Below are 20,377 nucleotides of genomic sequence, written 5' to 3'. Positions count from 1 at the left end.
CTAATGATCCTGTATCTAACACTGGAAATAGGACTGCTATATGTCAGATATAAATTTATGCTCTCCATCTGCAGTAGAGGCAGGTGACAGTATTGGATTCTTAGATCAATACATGTAAAATGGTCCCTGGGGAGGAAAAGAAAATGATAAATTTTGAGGGTCTTTAATTAGTGTCAGTTAGGACAGAGAGTTTAAAATAATATTTATGATGTAGTCATCCACACATAACTTCAGAGGCCCTTCTCTTCAGAGTACCCTCTAAAGGTAGATAAAAGGTAAGCAATAGTAGCCTCACTGCTTGGGAATTATTCAGTAACCTTAAGACAAATAAGAATAAGTCAATGAAACATTGTGTTTAAAAACACAATGGTCATGAAACAGGTTTGAGAAACCTGAGAGTGTAATGTTATGCTTAATTAAGATTATCTAATTGTATATGAAAGCCTCAATGTTTTGCTCAGTGGCAATGAGTGCAATTTTATTTGCCACATCTATGTATGAGCAGTTAAGTGGGATCTCTCTAATCAGTTCTTAGAATATGCTCTTGGTTTCCCAGGACTCTGTTGTATACTACCTAGGACAATTGTTTACACCTGCTGACTACAGCTATATTCATAGATTCAACACCTTTACAAATATGTAATACACTTTGGAGCTTACTGTTTTTCCTCTGATAAGACACAGCCTCAAAATACATGCTCATTTCAAAAACATCATCCCTCTCTCAGTCTTAAGACAATTAGACCTCTCCTCAGCAATACGCACTGAAAAAAAAAAAAAAAAAAAGGATTTTTGTCTGAGACATCAGTCCAGTGTTTCATTAGCTTCACTGTCAGTGGAAGAATAATTAGTCCGCTCACTGAAGTGCTAGGGGAATACATATGTAATAAATCTCCTTGCATATGTAACATCTATCATGCTTGATGGCAAACATATTAGTGTTACAAGAGTTGAGAAAGTATAAGGAATATTGTAATTCAGGTGCTAATTAATCCATAATTAAAGACCTAATTAATAGCCCCGTGAAAAATTGTCTAAAAACCAAGATGTGAAGACTGCAGTGATAAAGAGGACTCTTGTTTGTGAGACTGGTTAATTTACATCTAGAATAGGAGCTGATTAATGAAAACTGTCAGTAAAGCATTATGCTGCAGCACTGGACAAAGAGAAATATGCACATAAAAATGTGTAGAAAACAAGTTCAGCACTTGCATATCTGTTTTTAATTTTATAGTGTTCACAGCTATTTTTACCTGAAGTATAAGGAGTAGGTTAATAAAAGATATATTTTATCTTAGTTGTGGTGTGTAAACAATGCAAAAGTTATTTATTTGTGTATGTCAGATTCTATTCATAACTGTCTCTTTCATGAAATGGCTAAAGAAGAAAACTAAAAAAAGACCTTAATTCATGAAAGCATTCATGATGAAGCTCCATGATACGGAAAGACACTAATTTCTGAAATAAACTTTGCTGAAAGTTGGACTAATTAATAGCTTGAAAGTGTCACTGTCTGTCTGTGTTTGTTTATGTAGGAGCCAGCTGGCTGAGACTGTACTCTTGAGAGAGCAGGAAGGAACATTTGAAACTCCCAAAACATCTGGGCTCAAGTCCAGGTGTCAGGACTGTTTTCTCCAGCCCTGGAGCAGCTTGTCTCTTTCCTTTGGTATTTATTCTGTGGTATAGCTACATTTATTGGATCTCTGTAGACCCAGTCCTTCAGGGAGACACTCACTGTGATCCATTGCATTGCCCTTCCCACATGTTCCCCAGGACCCAGCAATCACATGCATGCATGCATACGTGTTCTGAAGCACAATCTATCTTGGATCCCGGACCTCAAACTCTCACTGTCAAATCTGCACATTTGGCAAGAGTAGTGACAGATAAACCAACCAAATTAGCAGGAAGGATAATTCCCTGCTGGTGTAGAGCAATAAGAGATTGTTACTAGCGGCAAAACTAGGTAGGGAAGGGCAACTTCCCACTTTGCAGTCCTCTCCCATTCCCCAAGTGGAACAGAGAAGCACTACCCCACTTACAAGCTGTGCACAGTTAGCAAAATATAATTGTGTACAATGAACATTGTCACAATCTCTATTGCTCTTTCAATCACGGTACGTTTCTCTAATTTAATCTTTTCCTGATAACATAAAAAATGTGTTCAGTTGCTATTCAAATGTCAGGTTTCCTCTGAATTATTTAAAGACTTGAGAGATAAATGACTTGATAATTCTGAAGCACAGTGTGAGTGAGCTTATTTCCTAAGAAATTATTTGCAGGATTGGTAGGAAATATTTCACTCACATTTTCCCCCATGTAATCCTGCCAGTAATATTCATTAGATTGCAGCAGATCTCCCACAGTGATTATCTGAAAGAAAAAGGGCCCAGGTTGAAAAAGTGAACCAGGTTGTTAAGCAAATTGAAGAAACCAAAACATTAATAATTTAATAATGCATGTAAAGCAGCAAAGGAAAGCATACACAATGCTGTTTTTTAGGGCAACCAGGCGGCATACGAAATCAAGAAAGCTGTTAACAGAGATTAATACTGGCTGTATCTGTAGTTATCAAAACTATGTTGGACTCTTTCCAGACTCAAGAGAAGACGCAAGTTTTGTTCTACAGAATACGCTGTGTGCACATAAGTTGTCCAGCATTAACACTGGTGTTAGCTATGTTCAGGGGACATTAAACTCAACTATAATAGAGCCAGTGTAATTTTGGCTTATCACTGGCTGTATTCTACCACTGAAGAGAAGACAAATAATGTTCGTAAACAGGGAGGAGCCGCAGGAGAGTTGGTAAGTTAATCTTGGCAGACCACAGAGTAATCATATCTAAGAATACTTCTCTTGTGCTCTACTTTTCAAAGAAGACCTTGCCTTGTCTCTTTTTATTTTTTTGTAGTATGCTTCTCTGTGCATCTATGCATTGATTGATATTTCTCAGGTGCTGAGATAAGTGCAGAAAGTTTACAAACTGTTCTTTCAATGAAGTTGCTGATTTGAAAAGCACTTTTTCTCTGTGGAAGGCCTTCCATCCAGAATTCAGTGTTACTTTTAGCTCATGTATCCTTAAACTGTTTTTTGAAGATCGGGTAGTCCATGGCACCCCATGATGCAAGTGCAGGTAACTGAGATCAAACTCCTTGAGCATTAACACCAGGAGCTGCTAAAAGCCATCTCAATTTTGAAATCTAGTTGCCTCCATTGTTCCTCCATACGCCAAGCTGGTTTCAGAGGTATTGCGAGTCATCATTTTCCCCCTTTAAATTAAGCTTAGGGGAAAAAAAAAGAAAAAAGAAAAAGGGAAAAAAACCGGTCATCAAATGACTGCTCAAGGTTTAGACGTCAAGTGGAAACAAATAAAAGTGGTCACGATATCACTGGCTGCTATCAAAGATGGCTGTGGAAGCATCTGGCAGGTCTGTGGCAGACCTGTAAACAAGGGTTGGAGATATCAGTAGCTGAAGGGAGCAAGGGTATTTAAGCCACAGCATACTAAACCTCTCCAGTTTTACTGATGAATTGACATCTGAAGTATGCATATATTTGTAGCAACAACATGAATAACAATAAATAAAAATAATAAAGATTATAGACATTACAAGGTAGTTATCTTCTTTTCCATTCTGTATATTTTCAACACCTTGCTGAAGAGATTCTGGTTTAGAGCTTCTGAGTACTCCTACCAATTAAGAAAGAGCATCTGAAATAGATGCTAGAGACCAGTCTGCCCACTTTTAGGCGAATTTACACAATATAATAAAATAAATGGTAACATAAATGCTAAAATAAAAATAATCCAAGCAGATACTTAGGCAGATGTTTTCACAAGCAATAATATTTGGCATTAATATTATATCACTTAAATAAAAACATATGATGAGTATCATCCCTAAGATTATGGGTTTTTACCACTTAATTCTCCAAATGCCTAAGAGTATCAATATCATTATACAAATGAGGAGAGTGTTTGATTTTAATAGGCCTATTTGTTGATACATTTAAATGAATAACTTTTCCTCAAGATTAAGGAAAGGTGTTACCTTCTTTCTAAGATCAGAAATTGAACAAAAGTGACTGTAAAGGCAGTTTTTCTCTTCTATGCGTGCAGGGATAACTCACAGCAATAGGGCACCCAAACCCAAATGTTGACAGCAAAAGAGTGCTCTTACAGAGCAAGCTCTTCTCCTCATCTTAGCTGGCCCAGAGAAGTGGCAGGTTATTAAATTCACTTGATAAGAAGATGGATCTTAGTGTTGAGATGGGGCCTGCAATAGGAAGAATCAGAAAGAGTTGCTTGGTAGGAGAGGGGCTTGATAAGGTGCTCTAGTGAAGGCACAGGACTCTGGAATGATGGAATTGAGAACATTTTGCAGGCTATAGTATCTTGAACTGAAAGTACATCCCTGGGGAGATGTATGGGAAAGAAGAATCTGTAGTTTAGAGAGTAGAGGGAAAATTCTAGTTATAAAGATTCCTGGGATTTCCTTGTTAATGAAAACTGGGACAAGGTTGACATAGCCTGCTGGTTGAGGAACAGAAGATGTTGCAAAGGCCATGGTGTTCAAAGGGATTTTTTATTCTCCCTCTTCCTAAAAAAAAGTGTAAAGAGAGGGAAGGAGAGAAGCCAAAGAAAATTTATTTCCTCTGCCTCTAATACAAGTTTCTCTGGTTACAAACTCTCATATCACTTTGCCAAGTAACGCAATGCTTATTAAAAAAAAAGCCGTTTTTAAAATTTTGAGATTATTTTATTTATTTATTTATTTATTATGTTACCTTAAAGTATTTCCTTAAATCTAATATGTGGCTGCTTCTGAAGGGAAAATCTTGAAATAATTAAAACAAAACAAAAAAATGTATCCTGAATGGCCAGCTTCGTTTCTGAGCTAATCATTACAAAGAAGACAAGATCAGTTTGACTTTCCAGTATGTTGCCTTTTAAGGATTTTGATTAAGGTCTTGCAGATAACTTCTTGGGAGGTGTAAATGGCTAAGGATAAGATTATTTGCTTCCATAGATACACACAGAGAACTAGTTTCTCCATAAATGATTCTCTGCAAATGACATCTTTGCCTCCTTTTTGTCTTCCTGAATCCCTTTGCCCCTGGAAAGTGCTGTACATTAATTATCGTATGTTACTGAGTAGCCTTATTTTGTCACCTACCTCACTAATAACTCAAAAGACTGATAAATGTTTTAACCATGCATCATCTAAGAAAGGTATGCTGATGATCTATAACATAATTTAGATGTAGGTGTCACTCAAGGAAGATGACTTTAGGTGGCAAACTCATGTAGTTATGAAGTAGGGTCTTGCGAACGCAGGTGATGACTGCTTTTGCAGTCAGGACTTGTCCTTAATGAAAGCAAGGTTGCCTGTTTCTTGGGTAAGAAATAGTTTTTTGTTTTTCTGCCATGTGAATGGGTCAGGTAATCCTCACCAGTATGACCAAAGCCTGTCCTTAATGATAATGAGTAGGTATGGGATGAGAAAGGAGCAATGCTGAATTACAAAATGATGGGGAAATTGGAAAAGGAAGGGTGCTGCAGGATGTACAGATTTGGGTCAATAACCATATGACTGCTTTGAACATAGCAGTCAGGTGAGGTGACCTCTATAGACTCTACCTAACTTCACTGTGGTTTCTGACAATGGGCAAAATTATAATAGTGATTACCTGTGAATAACCTAACTATGGGAGGAAACATAGCTGTGTTTCTGGTTGAATGGAAGAAGTTAGAAAGAAGTGTATGATGAGACTTTTGTCTATCCAAAGGTAGCTTACCATCTGTGAATAATAGATGATAGCTTTGAGTTTTCAGCTGCAGGCCTAACCTGATGTTTGGAAGCAAGAAACCACTGCACGTGAACTTGAACATGTATTTCTAGAAATCAAAATCATTATTAGCAGCTGCTTCTTCTGTCATAAATTCTTGTGATGCACGAGTAGGTATCCTGAAGAACCTACACTTAGTATCAGATAAGCCTAGCTTTAGTCAGTTTTCCTTTCTGGGCAACATCTCATTGTCAGGAAAATGGTGGTGTCTGAACTTTGGCAAATATGTATTCTGCCATCATGCTTGATACTTCGTGCCCATTTTCTAGACAAGGATATAGGATAAAGCACCAGCCCTGTGAAGATTGCTAGGTGACCTTTTCAGAGCTGTAGATGTCAAAAAGTGTTTCACATTTGTCCTGATGTGTATTTCTAAAGCCTTAGTCACCCTGTAATCTGATCAGGATTTGTGGCTTTGCTCCTACTGAAGAGATTAATTCTGAGGACTTATGATGGACAGCTCTCACCTCCCACTCAAGTTCCTCCTCTGCTTGCCTTTATCATTGAAGAAAACCCCACAATGCCTTGCAGCTTAGTGCAATATGTGGATAAAAGCTGTATGAACTTTTCAAAACTAGTGTTTAATAAATCAGTGTCTCAATAAAGAACAGATGACTTAACCTGTGAGACAGAAAGGTGAGAAACAAGTCAAGGAAAAGGAACACTTTCACAGTCTATTCAGACTCTGTGCTGATTAAGGCCATCTAGTTCCAACAGAGGTCAAGTGTCCAGCTGCAACTTCACTGTCTCGCAACAATTCAGCTCCTGCAATAGCCTTTCTACCAAAACACACTTCTATGAATTGGTCTATTAAAATGAATTAGACCCTGAAGAGTGACTGCTGCTCTGCAGTTACTGTGAGGGGTGAAGTCCTTGTCACTGGGTTTCTTTCTCCTGTAAGCAGAGGTGAACATTTTATTTTATAAGGTAAACAGTTCCTGTAAATTAATAGTAAATATGTTTTAGAAGTATAAACCTTTCCACAGAGAATAAGGTCACTGTTTTAATTACACTGCTTTAATGGGGTTTTGACTCAGCTGGTGTCAGCTGTTAGTTCCAGATAGGTTAGGAACTATTTTTGCCTCATTTTTAGTGCCAGTAAAGATAAACAAGCAATAGGTACAGCTTTATGAACAGCAAAGATAACATTTTATATGAACATCCTAAGATAGAGAAGGTTATGCAAATAGAATGATACTGGTCTCTGACCAGTTTCTGAGCCAGTACTTGTAGGTATTTGTAATGGCCTTTCTTATTGAGATGAACAGAAGTATCTTTGCTCTGGATTTACCTATGCATAATTCCTTTTATTCCATGCTGTGCATTTTCCAGAGGACACGAGAGTGTTTTCCTGGCTCAGAAGAAATTATTCCTTTATGTGTTATGTACTACAGAAGGATGCATAGGTGAAAGGGAGTGAAAGAGAAAAGGGACGGTTGCAAAGTTACAAGAGAAAAAATATGGAGAGGAGAATAATTTCCCCTTTGTCCTCAATATTATAACAAAAGGACAGATAAAAAATGGCCCCAGCTGAAGGACTCATTGCTTGAAATAAATGATCACAGTAGTTTCTGAGGAAAAAATTGTAGACATGAGCTTGAAAACACACAGGAAAGGAAGGGGAGGATTGCTCTTTAACTAATCAGTAGATGGTCAAGCAGGATTTTCTTCTACTGTTCCTTTATTTTTTTTCCCTAAACTTATAAATGGTATAATAAATGTCTTCTCTGATAAAACCTCACACAAAGCTTAAATAACTGACTTTCCTCTGTTGGTAATCTAGCTACATTTAATGAACTCCAGTATATTGTGATGATTGTACCTCCACCCGTGACTCTGGGCAAGAAAATATAGTTTCACCTCTTTTCTGGAGATTTGTTTGTGTACTTGCATTAGAAATTAGTAGGTAATTAGTTTCCTATGTTGGTACTGAACCACTGTAACAGTTTAGTAAGGAACACCATGTCATATGTCATGTGTTTCACACAGAAAATCATAGAATGGCTTGGGTTGGAAAGGACCTTAGATGTCATCCAATTCCAGGAGAGGGACACCTTTCACTGGACCACGTTGCTCAGAGCCCCATCCAGCCTGGCCTTGAACACTTCCAGGGAGAGGTAATCTACAACTTGTGTGGGCAACCTGTTCCAGTGCCTTACCACCCTCACAGAAAAGAATTTCTTCAGAATATCAAATCTAAACCTTCTCTTTCAATTTGAATCCATTCCCTCTTGTCTTATCATTACACGCTCTTGTAAAAAATTCTCTCTCCATCTTTCTTGTAGGCTTCCTTCAGGTACCTACATTTGCAATTTGCAAAACCAACAGTTGCAATTACCCCAAAGCCTTCTCTCCTCCAGGCTGAACAATCCCAATTCTCACAGACTTTTCTCGAAGGAGACGTGTTCCATCCCTCTAATCATCTTGGGTGGTCCTTCTCTGGACTGCTCCAACAGGTCAATGCCTTTCCTGTAATGAGGAACATAGAGGAGGATGCAGCAGTCCAGGTTGGGTCCTCACAAGAGTGGAGTAGAAGGGAAGAATCCCCTCCTTCAATCTGCTGACCATTCCTTTTGATCCACTCCAGGACACGTTTGGCTCTCTGGGTTGTGAGTGCACATGGCTGGGTCATGTCCAGCCTCTCATCCACCAGCACTCCCAAGTCTTTCTTGGCAGGGCTGCTCTCCATCTGTTCATCCCCCAGCCTATGTTGTAAGGGGTTTTCCAACCCAGGTACAGAGCCTTGCACTTGGTCTTCTTGCACTTGCACTTGATGCAACAAGTTGCACTTGTGCCAAGTGGGAAAGTGGGAAAAGAAGTGGGAAATGCTCATAGGCCTACTTCTCAATCTTGTCCAGGTGCCTGTGGATGCCATCCCATCTTTCAGGTGTGTCAGCAGCACCACTCAGCTTGGTGTCCTCTGCAAATTTGCTGAGGGTACACTTGATCTTTTTGTGTAAGTCATAAACTAAGATATTGGCTACTACTGGTCCCAATACAGACTCCTGAGGGACACCACTAGTCATTGATGTCCATCAGGACTCTGAGCTGTTGACCACTACTCTCTGGATGTGACTGTCCAGCCAGCTCCTTATCCATCCAACAGTCCACCTGTCAAATCCTTGTCTCTCCAAACTAGAGAGAAGGACATTGTGGGGGACTGTATCAAAGGCTTTACAGAAGTCCGTATACATGACAGCCATAGCCCTTCTCTTGTCCACTGGTGTGGTCACTTCATCACGGAAGGCCACTGGGCTGGTCAGGCAGGACTTGCCCTTGGTGAAGCTGTGCTGGCTGTCCCAAATCATCTTCCTGTTCTCTATGTGTCTTAGCATAGCTTGTAGGAGGACCTGTTCCAGGACCTTCCCAGGCACAGAAGTGAAGCTGACTGTTTTGGTAGTGCCCAAGGTCCTCCTTTCTAGCCTTTTTAAAGATAGGTACAATGTTTCCCTTTTTCTACTCACCAGGGATTTATCCTGACTTCTATAACTATTCTGATATCAAGGCTTGTCAACCACATCAGCCAATTCCCTCAGGACTCTGATACGCATCTCATCAGGCCCCAAAAAGTTATGTACGTTCAGGATCCTCAGGTGGTCATGAACTTGACCTTGGGGAAGGGAGTCTTCTCTTCCAGTCCACATCCTGCAGTCCACCCAGCCAAGAAGGGTGGGAAAAGAGGTTGCCATTAAAGACTGAGAGTACCTCAGCTTTCTCCTTGTCCATTACTACCAGTTTTCCAGCATTTTATATCAGAGGGGGTACATATTCTTTGACCTTCCTTTTCTGGCTGACGTCAGTTCTTAACTGCATGGAATCTGATACACTGATACCAAGCTGTTGGAATGTGTTTCCATATGTGTTGTGGTTTAGGAATGGTACTCCCCAGTTTAGTGTTCCCACTCAAAATACCACAGACAATGTGATGCTCTCTCACTGCCTGCCCTCCCTTGTAGCAGGATTGAGAGGAGAATGGGAGGCACAAAAAGGTAAAAATCATAGATTGAGATAAGAATGATTTAGTGGAAACAGCAATGAAATAAAAAACCCAGTTACACCAATACTGGTAACAGACTGTACGGGTTAGGCGAATGATTCACACGTGATTGCTCACTATCAACAACCTGGCATTGCCTGGCTTCGAACTCCAGCAAATTGAAAAAGGCAGGTGTGGCCACCTCACCACGAGCTGAGGCGAATACCCTCAGGGTCCTGGTCATACCCTTCCTGGCTGCTGCAAAGTTAACCCTGATTTGGCCATAATAAGGACCTGTTAATAAGTGGAGACCATGATATGCTCAAAAAACCTTCCCCATGTCTCTGCCTCAGGTAAATTTTTTCGTGTATTATGGGGCTTGTCTTTCAATGCATTTCACAGATAAGCACATACTAATGGGAACTCTGGAATTTCACAAATTCCACTGAAATAGGATAGCTTGAGGTCATAAAGATCAATACACGAGAACTTCAGATGAAGGGCTTTTGCATGATTTAAAATGAATAAATTCTGTATGAACATTCATTTTAATATTAGTCACAGAAATTATTAAAAATGCAAAGCCTTCAAAGCTGTTTTCATCAATGTTACTTAATCAAACCAGTATTTTTTTTGCAACTCTGTCTTTATCTTGAAAAGGAAAAAATATAAGGAATACAAAAATTCAGCATGTAGCTGTTGCCGTGGATTTTATGTACAAGTCAATTGAGTGCTACATTGATTACGCCAGCACAAAACCCTAGATAAATTGGGTAAGATGGAAAACATACTATGTTAATATTTCTTATTACTTCAGCTCTTATCCCCAGATGATTTAAATGAAACATGATAGTTTGGATCTTTATTTTTCTTGTTATTCTTTTTCTGAAGGGTTGCCTTGTTCTTACAGGAGAAGCTTAATGTCAACAATATGGGGCATCAGGTGATAATATTTGACTTTTCTGTCATAAGAGGACTGTGGGAAACTCGAGTTAAGAAGAACAAAGAACGTCAGAAGAAGGAGAAAGAAAGATTAGAAAAAAGTGCATTGGAGAAGTAAGACAACTTTTGTGTTGTTCATTTTAACCAAATCTGTTCTTATTATCCACTAACATTGATATATACTAAATATACTATAAATATATATAATAAATATAACTAATATATGAAACATTTATTTTTGATTGTTAAAATTTTGGGGTTTGGGTTTGATTTCAATGACTTCTTTCCTCCTTTCCCTACATGACAGAGAAATGCAGCACAAACTACACTTGTATTTCATTAGTTCCTGCTCTTTCCTATGTGATATATTAGTGGTATACCTTATTGTTTACTGTAGACATAAATTGAAGGGAAAAATAACACATTTTGTACCTTTCTATTTCTCATATGCTGCATAAAAGTATGGCTTATTAATTATGGAACATGCTCGTAAGTTTCAGTACTAAGAAATACTTTAAGACTTTTTGTTGAGTTGACAGGAGAAAGAAAACTAATTAAATTAGTGGACATATTCAATTGCTTCTGTATAGTTAATAGTGAAGAGAATAAGAATTGATTGATTATTTTTTTCTTGTTGGGGTATTAAAGAAGGCCTTGATTATAATGCTTACACACACTGATAATTTTATTGTTTTTATTATATTGAATTAATTTTTTCTTTAAGCAGTACTTTGCTTCCCATAAGACACTGTAAAATATTATATTGTGTTGGCAAGGTTGGAAACATATGACATTAATTTCCTCCCTCTGAGAAGAGAAAAAAGTAAAAATCACCTTCTGTTTCAAAAATAAAATGCATAGGATTAAACAGTGACCTTGTTTAAGAACAAAATTGCATTGAACTTTTATGTGGTGTTTCAGTGCTTTCAGGCCCTCACTCATATATTCTCACTGCCAGTGCAGCTACCCTGACAACAGAGCAGCTGGTCTAAGATGAGACCAGGGTAATGCAAAGTCTGACTGTCCTTTCTGTGGAACCTTTCTCTTCAAAACAGCCATAGGAGCAGTCTTGGATTTCCCATCTTTACCAAAGCTTACATTAAAAACCATACTCCTAACAAAAAAAAAAAAAAGAAAAAAGAAAAAGAAGTTCGTCCTTCAGATTGAATTCTCTAGCAAGGATAAGCTTTCTTTTTGGTGTGAGCTGTGTCCTGGTTTCAGCTAAGATAGAGTTAGTTTTCTTCTTCATAACTGGGAGTTAGTTTTCTTCTTAGTAACTGGTACACTGCTGTGTTTCGGATGTAGTATGAGAATAATGTTGATAACACACTTGTTTGGATTGTTGCTAAGTAGTTCTTATGCTAAGTCAAGGACTTTCCAGTGTCTCATTCTCTGCTAGTTAGGGGCTGCACAAAGAGCTGGCGGGTAGCATAGCCACGACAGCTGACCTGAACATGATACTCCATACCATAGAACATTATTCTCAGTATAGAAACTGGTGGACTTGGCAAGGAGCGAGTGATTGTTTCTCAGGAATGGACTAGGAGTTGGTCAGCAGGTTGTGAGCACTTGTATTGGGTATAATTTATGTAATTTATTTCTCTTGGGTTTTCTTTTTCTCTCATTGTTGTTGTTGTTGTTGTTGTTATTATTATTATTATTATTATTTACTTTGTTTCTCTTATGAAACTGTTCTTAATGCAGAAATGTTATATTTATTTTCTGATTCTCCTGCCCATCCTGCCGGGGGCTGGGGAGTAAGTGCCTGTGTGGTACTTGGTTGCCATCTGGGGTTTAACCATGACAGTGGAGAGATGGATGTTTGCTGTTTCCCTTATGTTTCATATTTACATTATGTTTCCCTTATGTGGAAAAGACAAGTGAAAGGATTTGGGATGAAACTTATTCAAACCTTATTTCTGTCCCAGTGTGGACAATATGTCAACATCCCCCTGCTGCACTTTTGTTTTGGTTTTCTGTGGTGCAGAAGATAAGTGTTGAGTTCACTAGTAGAAAAGCAAATGATGCATGGTAAATTCTCTCTGTAAGAAGGAAAGAGGGCCACGTTATGTCCTCTGAGGTAGCTAATTTGAGCTCCCATATCTTTTGTCAGTAGCATACGTTAAGACTAATTTCTTACGTTGACTTGTCTTTTCCATAAAAGCAATACATTCTCCCTGTTTTTCTGCCTGTGGTTAATTGTTGTAGATACACTTCCATCCAAAAGAGTGGAGCTTCACCACTTTTCCTGATTTTTTTCCAGTAATGATGTCCAAATTCATTATCTTATCCTCCTGTACCACCTGAAGATGGGGAATTTGAGATAAAATACACAGAAGTAAAAGTTCCCAGGTGCACCTGCAGCTTGCACAAAGGATTTTTGTTTTCTTCTTTTAAATTGCTAGTTGCATATTGTGCTTTGCATAGTTGTGTATCTTCACACACTCCGATTGCTTTCCAATTAGTTCTACTTGTAGAGGTCCTGGGAAAAAAGAAGGAAATACATTAGACTTTGTCTTCTGAATATGAGTGATCATATTATACCCACTGAAACAAATGAAAAAGTTCGTGTGCATTCTCATGATTCAGGCCTTATAGAATGAACAAAGCTGATAGAATAATGGTCAAAGTAATAAGAATATTAGTAACAAAATGCTAAATTCAGTTAAAAAAAAGTCCTCTTTTTTTATGAGGTGTGAAGTGACCACTGGCATTTAGGTCCTAAATGTCAGCTCACATGTTATTTCTTAAGTGCTTTTCAGTGCTCTCAAATGTTGGACCAAAAATATGAGAAGACTTCACTGGCTTTTAGCTTTAAAGTACAGATTAAATTGTATTTCTAATTAAATAATACAAATAATATTTCGATGTGTAACTACATTTCATTATTTTATGGAGTTCTGCATTAACTAAATTCAGGTATCATACTCAGAGATTAAAATTTTACTATTGTCAGGTAGGTCCACTGAAATCAAAGCAAGTACATACTGTGCCACAGTAAGAAAGTATTTTGAAAGTACTATGATCCCAAATGATAATTCCCAAAAGACGTTTACAAGGGACACTTTCCTGAAATGAGGCTGCGTTCTAGCATTTAAGATTCTAGATATTTACTTTTGCCAGAAGTCAGAGTGAATTGCTAAGTAGGGTTGAAATTAGTAGAGTTTCTCTGCAAATACACTCATGTAACAGAGTTTGGAATCTGGCCTTTTCAGGCTGCTTTTTTTTTTTAAACAAACCCCAGTTTTTCTCAAAGACGTTATAATTTGCTAATGTCTTCGAGATTTTGCAGTTCCTTTATATGCAGTGTTACTATGTAAAATGACCTGATAATATGCAGTGAAATGTAGTATGTATTATTCAAAGACAAACTTCCAGTTAACCTCTAGGGAACTGTTTTTGCCTTAGGGCAAGGTAATTTAGTTCATGCAGCATCATTAAACAGTAACTTGTAAGATATGTTTTGAATGAAGATTTTCTTAGGAAAATCTCACAAATAAATTAAAAGCTTCAACTGTGCATTAATGGTGAGGTCTTGTAAAGATTTGTTTACAGGGCAGATATTTAAGCAACTGGCCAGTGAAATCTGATTCTGGACAACCAACTAGTGAGAATACTGGCCTTCTGAGGTACTGGTATCAGATAAATTTTTGGTTTTGTGGGACTGTGAAAGTATGGCAGTTTAAAGAACACACATAAACCAGCAACTGAATATAAAAGAAAAAGAAATAGGACAGTGTTTGGTAGACTTATTTTCATTTTACTTCATGCTCTTGATCCCATCAGACAAGGCCATTAGAAATCTCCCATAGAATATGAAACACAATGTTACAAAATGTGTCCGCTGTGCTGAGATTTTCTATATGTTTATGAAAGTGCATATTATGGAAAGAAGTTTGTATTTATAGCACTGTTTTATGTTTAATCTTCTAGAGCATGGTTGGGGGGAACAATAAAAGATTGTTCAAAATCCTGAATGTTGTCAGATGAACTTGATGTGATATGACAATTTTCCACATTGACATTTCTTTTCTACTTGTTTTCTTTTCTCTCTTTTTTTTTTTAAGGGAATAAGAATGAAAATTTACAGTTAGATTTTTTTTTTTGAAGGGTTGCAACGTGTTTGTCATTTGTGTGAAAAGCAGGTAAGATAAATCTGAAGGCTAACAAATTAAGCATTCAAGTGAGGAAATGCCAGAGCTGTTTGCCCAGATTAGCTATCTAAATCTTTGTTGTGAAATGGCACAGCCTGCTCTGTCCACCCACAAACATGCAGCAAAAATTAAAGGTTGTTCAGCTACCTCTTCCAGTGTGTCTCTTCTCCAAAAATTTCTCCTCGAGATCTGACTAATTAAATGTGCATGTATTATTTTTTTGAGTTATATGCTTCCCAAATATTAAAAGTAAAAAGCAAAACAGCAAACTACACTCTGCAGGCAGACTGACTTTTTTCTCTGAAAGGTTACACTTTTGTCCAATAAAAAAGATTTGTCTCTATCTCTCTGCCAAACTTCAGTGTTATAACTCTATTTGTACCTGAACTAAGATTTTATTTGTTATGTTTATCTTTATTCTCCTACTAAATACCCAATGCAGAGCTTTTTCCAAGCAAGTCTAAAACTCAAGCTGGGAGTTCCTTGGCCCCAAACACAAATTATAGGCAAAATGTTTGGTTTCAATCTGCAGCATTAATAAATATACTAAGTTATTTGACTTTATTTGTAAGCACTTGTGCAAACAGACTGTGTGTCTTAAGTAATGCACAGAAGTGCATTGTAAGATAAAAGCTGTTGTTTAGCCACAATCCTTTAAAACGGAGGGAAGAGCCTCGCAGTGATACTGAAATTGAATCAATCCAATTGAATTTGAAGCAAATGTTACTCATCCATCAGGAATATTATTCTGGGCTGAGCTCCAGTTTTACTGCAATGCTCTTCTAAAAATTCCATACGATTATTTAATGATCCTACATGGCTAGTGATTCTGATTTAAACATCACTCAGGAGTTCTCAGCTGGTGTCATCGTGTAGTGTCCTGGTCAATTCTTCTGTCCTGGTTTAGAGGAAATAGTGCCATCTAATGAAACTTCCTTTCCTTACCTAAGAATCATAGCTTTTCCCCAAGAGCTGCTAAGCAGACATTGAGCAGAGGATAACTGCTGAAGGAAGAGCAATTCAAAGAAACCCAGTTACTCCTCATTAGCTTCAATGGCTCTGAAACCCCTACCAACGCACACTTCCTTTCCAAGCTGGTTGTTCCTTTGAAAGGTCCAATCACTGAACTTATTATACAGTAACTCTTTGCATCAGGTTGATTAGATGGAGAATTTTGTTGGAGAAAATAAAATTTCAAGCAGGGAACTCTCACATCCTTGAAAAGAAATATGTGTAATAATTAAAAAATTATATGCTGTGAATCTTTTTTCTGAATGTATACTCCAATAGTGAAGTAGCGTTTGGGAAATGATTCCTGAAGTGAAATTCAGGACTAATTAAAGTGGAAATACTTGAATCTTCTATTTCCCTGCTGATCCCATTTCATAACTATAGTGTATTGTCCTGAAAGCTTACTGGAAAATGGAAATGTGTTGGAAAAGAGCTTGCCAGAGTAAAATTTCCTCTATACCACATACATCTGCCTTAGTGACACATGTGCTTTTGTGTTACAGATGTATAGGTATGAAATGTAACTTTTTTTTTGACAAACATAAGCAGCATGCAACAAGCCTTTTTTAAAATTAGTGGAACTATTTGTATGATTGAAGTGGAAATACTGGAGTAGTTAGCTGATTTAGAACCTTAGATCTCATCTGGTCCTTTGTCCAGGAAAAATATTTTTTTGTGTTCATATTCCCACATAAATTAGGCTTGACTTGACTATCTTCAACTTTCTTAATACTGAAAATGATTGTTGTTTCTTTAATCTGACTGAAACCATTTGATCAAGGTGTAGAGGAAGGCAAAAATATTTTATTGTTAAATAGTATTAAAAAGACATAAACTTCAGGAGAGCTGTGATTTTGTAACTCATTTGTCATCTGTGAAAATGTGTTTCTGGAACATCAGGAGTCTTTAAATTGTCAAGACCAGAAATTTAGTTTCTCTAAAAGTGTATTAGTATTTAGAAGATTATTTTATTTTTGTGGAGATTTTTTTTCTCTTTTTGCCCCATTGGTTTAGAGGCCTTTTCTTTTAGATATCTGTCCCAAAGATTCATGTTGTAGCCTCTAGATATGACAAACCTGGTAGAAATTCTGTCTTATCTGAGGATTGTCACCAAATGAAGACTTAAAAAGTCTTTATTTTTGTAATGATCCCATAAAAAGTACCATCACCTCTTTTTTTTTACAATGACAGAGCAGAATGACAACCATGTAGCCAAATAGATCCCTTTGGTTTGATCTCAACCGAACCTGCAAATTTACAGCTTTGTCATCTTTGCTTCGTGATGCACACTGGCTTGATATAAGTCGCAATTCCAGACCAGTAAGGCTCATAGTGATTAATTTGGTTAGCATGTAACCCAAGAGTACAGGCAGGTGTTGTAAATTATTAGACCCTTTGCCCATGGGAAATATAATGTTTTCATTCTGAGATGTACTGTACAAAATTATGCACTTTTGTTGCTTCATTATTAATTCTCTTTCCATCTGTTCTAAATGTGCTTGTACTCAATACTTGCATTCTTTAAAAGCTTAACAGCACATGTTTCCATTAACTTAATATATGAGTAAAGAAGAAATTTGACATAGGACTTCCGTATCAGTGTGCAATATACACGCTGAATTCCCTACCAGGTTTTATTTTTGACCCCTGTCTTTCTTCTGAGGTAAATGCTTCACTGACTGATTTGCTTAATAGCCATTTTTGTTACATGCATTATATTTTACTTGGCTAGCAATGACCTCCTGAGTTTTGTATTTTGTATATGTTATCAGCAGACTGTCAGAGGGCAGTTTGTTTTTTTCAGCTTTACTGTAGCTCCCTTCTTCTATTTTTTACGTTTCTTGTTTTGACAGAGTAAAATTTTAGATCTGAGCCCTCAGCTGTAGTGTTCCTGGGGTCTACCTAAGAGAGCCAGCACTGATGCAGCTTACTTTTTATTGAATTAAACTTTTTGACCTCTTCTTTCTGTTTTTTAAATTTCTAACCTTAGAACTTATACTGTGAGGAATAAGTCAGTCATTTTTTGTGCTTGAGAGAAGAGCAATGAATACAAAAACTCCCCATTTTGTGGGCAAGTTTTTTCAGTGCAATAAATTATGCACGGAGTGAAATATTTATTGCTTTGGTAGAAAATGAAGGAATTCCATGGAAATGAGAGGGTAGTAATGTAGAGTTAAGCTTCACAGAAGGACAAAAAAGCTATAGGTGGAGGACTGGAGAATGTGAGAAAGAGCAGTATGGGAGTGGTAAGTAAAACTTGGAATATTTAAAAAAAATAATTCTAGGTATTTGATCCTATGGTCCTTCTGGCTCCTGACTCTTAATTGTTCAGATAATTTTGTTTTCTTCCTTGAGATTCATTTAGCACCCTTCCCATACCACTTCATTTCCCATCAATACAGAGCTTTTATAATTATTTAGCTATACTCACTGATAGACAAGTTTTGGAACAAAATGTGAGTAGGTGGTTTGGGACTGTTTTTTTTCCTTATAGTATATGAAGATATTGTTTTGTAGCTTTTCCTAGTGATCTCTTGCCATTAAAATCTCCACACTCTGCTGTGTTGGCAGTTTCTAGGGTACAAATGACGGATTGAATAGTTAAGATCAACATTGAAAATTGGATTGGCTCATGTGTCAAAGCATCTGAAAGTGTTTGAACTATCATGTCTGCTGATATGGAAAACTCTGTCATCTGAGCCCTTCTAGACTGCAGCTGGTGGGGATACCTTTAGTAGGGCTGCTTAGTGAAATCAGGCGTTTGGATATCTCTCCCTCTGTAATAGAAAATTTAGAAATATTAGCTACAGCTTGTTGAGATATCAGAGTATGGGCTAAGAAGCTGTATCTCTTTTAACCTATTTTGTTGTCTTTGTCATATCAAGTAAATTCAGAAAATTATTGTGAAGATATTGTGCATAGTTGGTGGACTCTTCCTTGACTGTGCTAGCACCTTTAGTCCACTCTAGGGACTCGCCGGGCTGAATGCTTTTCTGTCTGTCCAGTCTTTTTTTTCTTGACTCATTTACATATCACAGCTTGCTGTGGTATGAAATATTCCAGGTGCAGTAGACACTAACAGAAACTGGGAGAGTTATTTCAAATATATTTTAGTATTCTCACACCTCCTCTATTGATACTTTTAATACCAAATATTCTTCCAGATGTCTACTTGTGAAGTGCATTCTGATCTCTCTAATGAAAACTGAAGCCAAGAATGAGTAACATTTCCGCAGCTATCAATAACTTCTTTAACTATTCCTTGATTTCTCCTTTCACATTTTGAGAAATTATGGTTCCCGTCATCTTTCTCAGGCTTCTGTCTTCTGATATGCTACAAATCCTTTTCCTACTAATTTTCATACCTGTAGTAGCTTCATTTCCTTTTTCTGTGTTAATCACAGCTTATATTTCCTTCTAACTTTTTTCATTTGAAGATAAATATAATTTTATCTTTTAAAAATATTTTTGATATTTTTTAAATAAGGAAGAAATAGATTCTTACTGTCATCATTAGAATGTACTTAGTCTGAGTTTTTGGTGTCTTCAGGTAGTCTGTTAACACTTTATCCAGTGAGCTACCTTTTAAACAACCTGTCTGTTAATTCACCCTCTGAAATATTTGTAGAAGGTGCTTTTCTGTACTTTCCCTTTATAAAGATGTCACTTGGGAATACATTGCAGTCATTACAGAAGGGGCTTTCTGCAGTTCTCTTGTGTTCCATGTGTAGTGTGCTGCTCCTTGAAACTGTCGTCTGGTGGTCCCTCAGGCTTGCTCCTCTAATAAATGGTTATATGTATTTTCCAAAAGTATACAAAGTGCCTGCAGTGTGTCCCTGTGCTTTGTATTTGTCTTTGCCATTGCTGCGCTCTCTGCCTTCAAGCCTCTCTAACATCCCCTGAGATTTCTGTGACACAATGTATACAACTGTCTCAGTAAAACCTTTCTATCTAGGCATGCAGTTTTTCTCTCTAAAGACTTATTTTGATAGCATGAAGTCAGTGCTGCTGTATTTCCATAAGAGTATTCTGCACTGCAGTTTCATTCCTTGTTACGAGTGTCCAAAAATTATTTATTTCAACAAGATTTTGGGACCTACTTCTTGTACCTAAGTTTGTAACTGGTTTCTTGTATGTGACTTAAAACCAGACATTCTGTTTTTAATTCTGATGAATTTGGGGGTCTTTTATGATGGGGCCATGGCACTGGTGAATAGAGGCAAAGCAATTGACATCATCTACCTGGACTTATACAGTGTTCAGTGCTGTCTTGCATGACATCTTTGACTCTAAATAGGGGGTCATGGATTTTGACGGATGGACTCAGTGACTGGTGTCCCTCAGGAGTCAGTGTTAGAGCTGACACTGCTCAGCATCTTTTCTTTGGTGACATGAACAGTGGGATTGAGGGCACCCTCAGCAAGTTCACTGACAACACCAAGCT

The 20,377-nt window shown here is 37.4% G+C and overlaps 1 protein-coding gene across 1 annotated transcript in view; it reads left to right on the top strand.

Moving 5' to 3' along the window:
- Positions 1-20,377, top strand: part of LRRC2 (leucine rich repeat containing 2) — a 79,156-nt gene that overhangs the window by 1,172 nt on the left and 57,607 nt on the right. Inside the window, exon 2 of the mRNA XM_032097428.1 lies at positions 10,737-10,882. Within this exon, the coding sequence (XP_031953319.1) occupies positions 10,758-10,882 (125 nt within the window). The 5' untranslated portion in view covers positions 10,737-10,757. The remainder of the gene's footprint in view (positions 1-10,736; positions 10,883-20,377) is intronic.

This window comes from Corvus moneduloides, chromosome Z, assembly GCF_009650955.1.
Source record: "Corvus moneduloides isolate bCorMon1 chromosome Z, bCorMon1.pri, whole genome shotgun sequence".
NCBI lineage: Eukaryota > Metazoa > Chordata > Aves > Passeriformes > Corvidae > Corvus > Corvus moneduloides.
The sequence above is the reverse complement of the archived record's forward strand: the minus strand, read 5'-3'. Positions and strand labels throughout refer to the sequence as shown.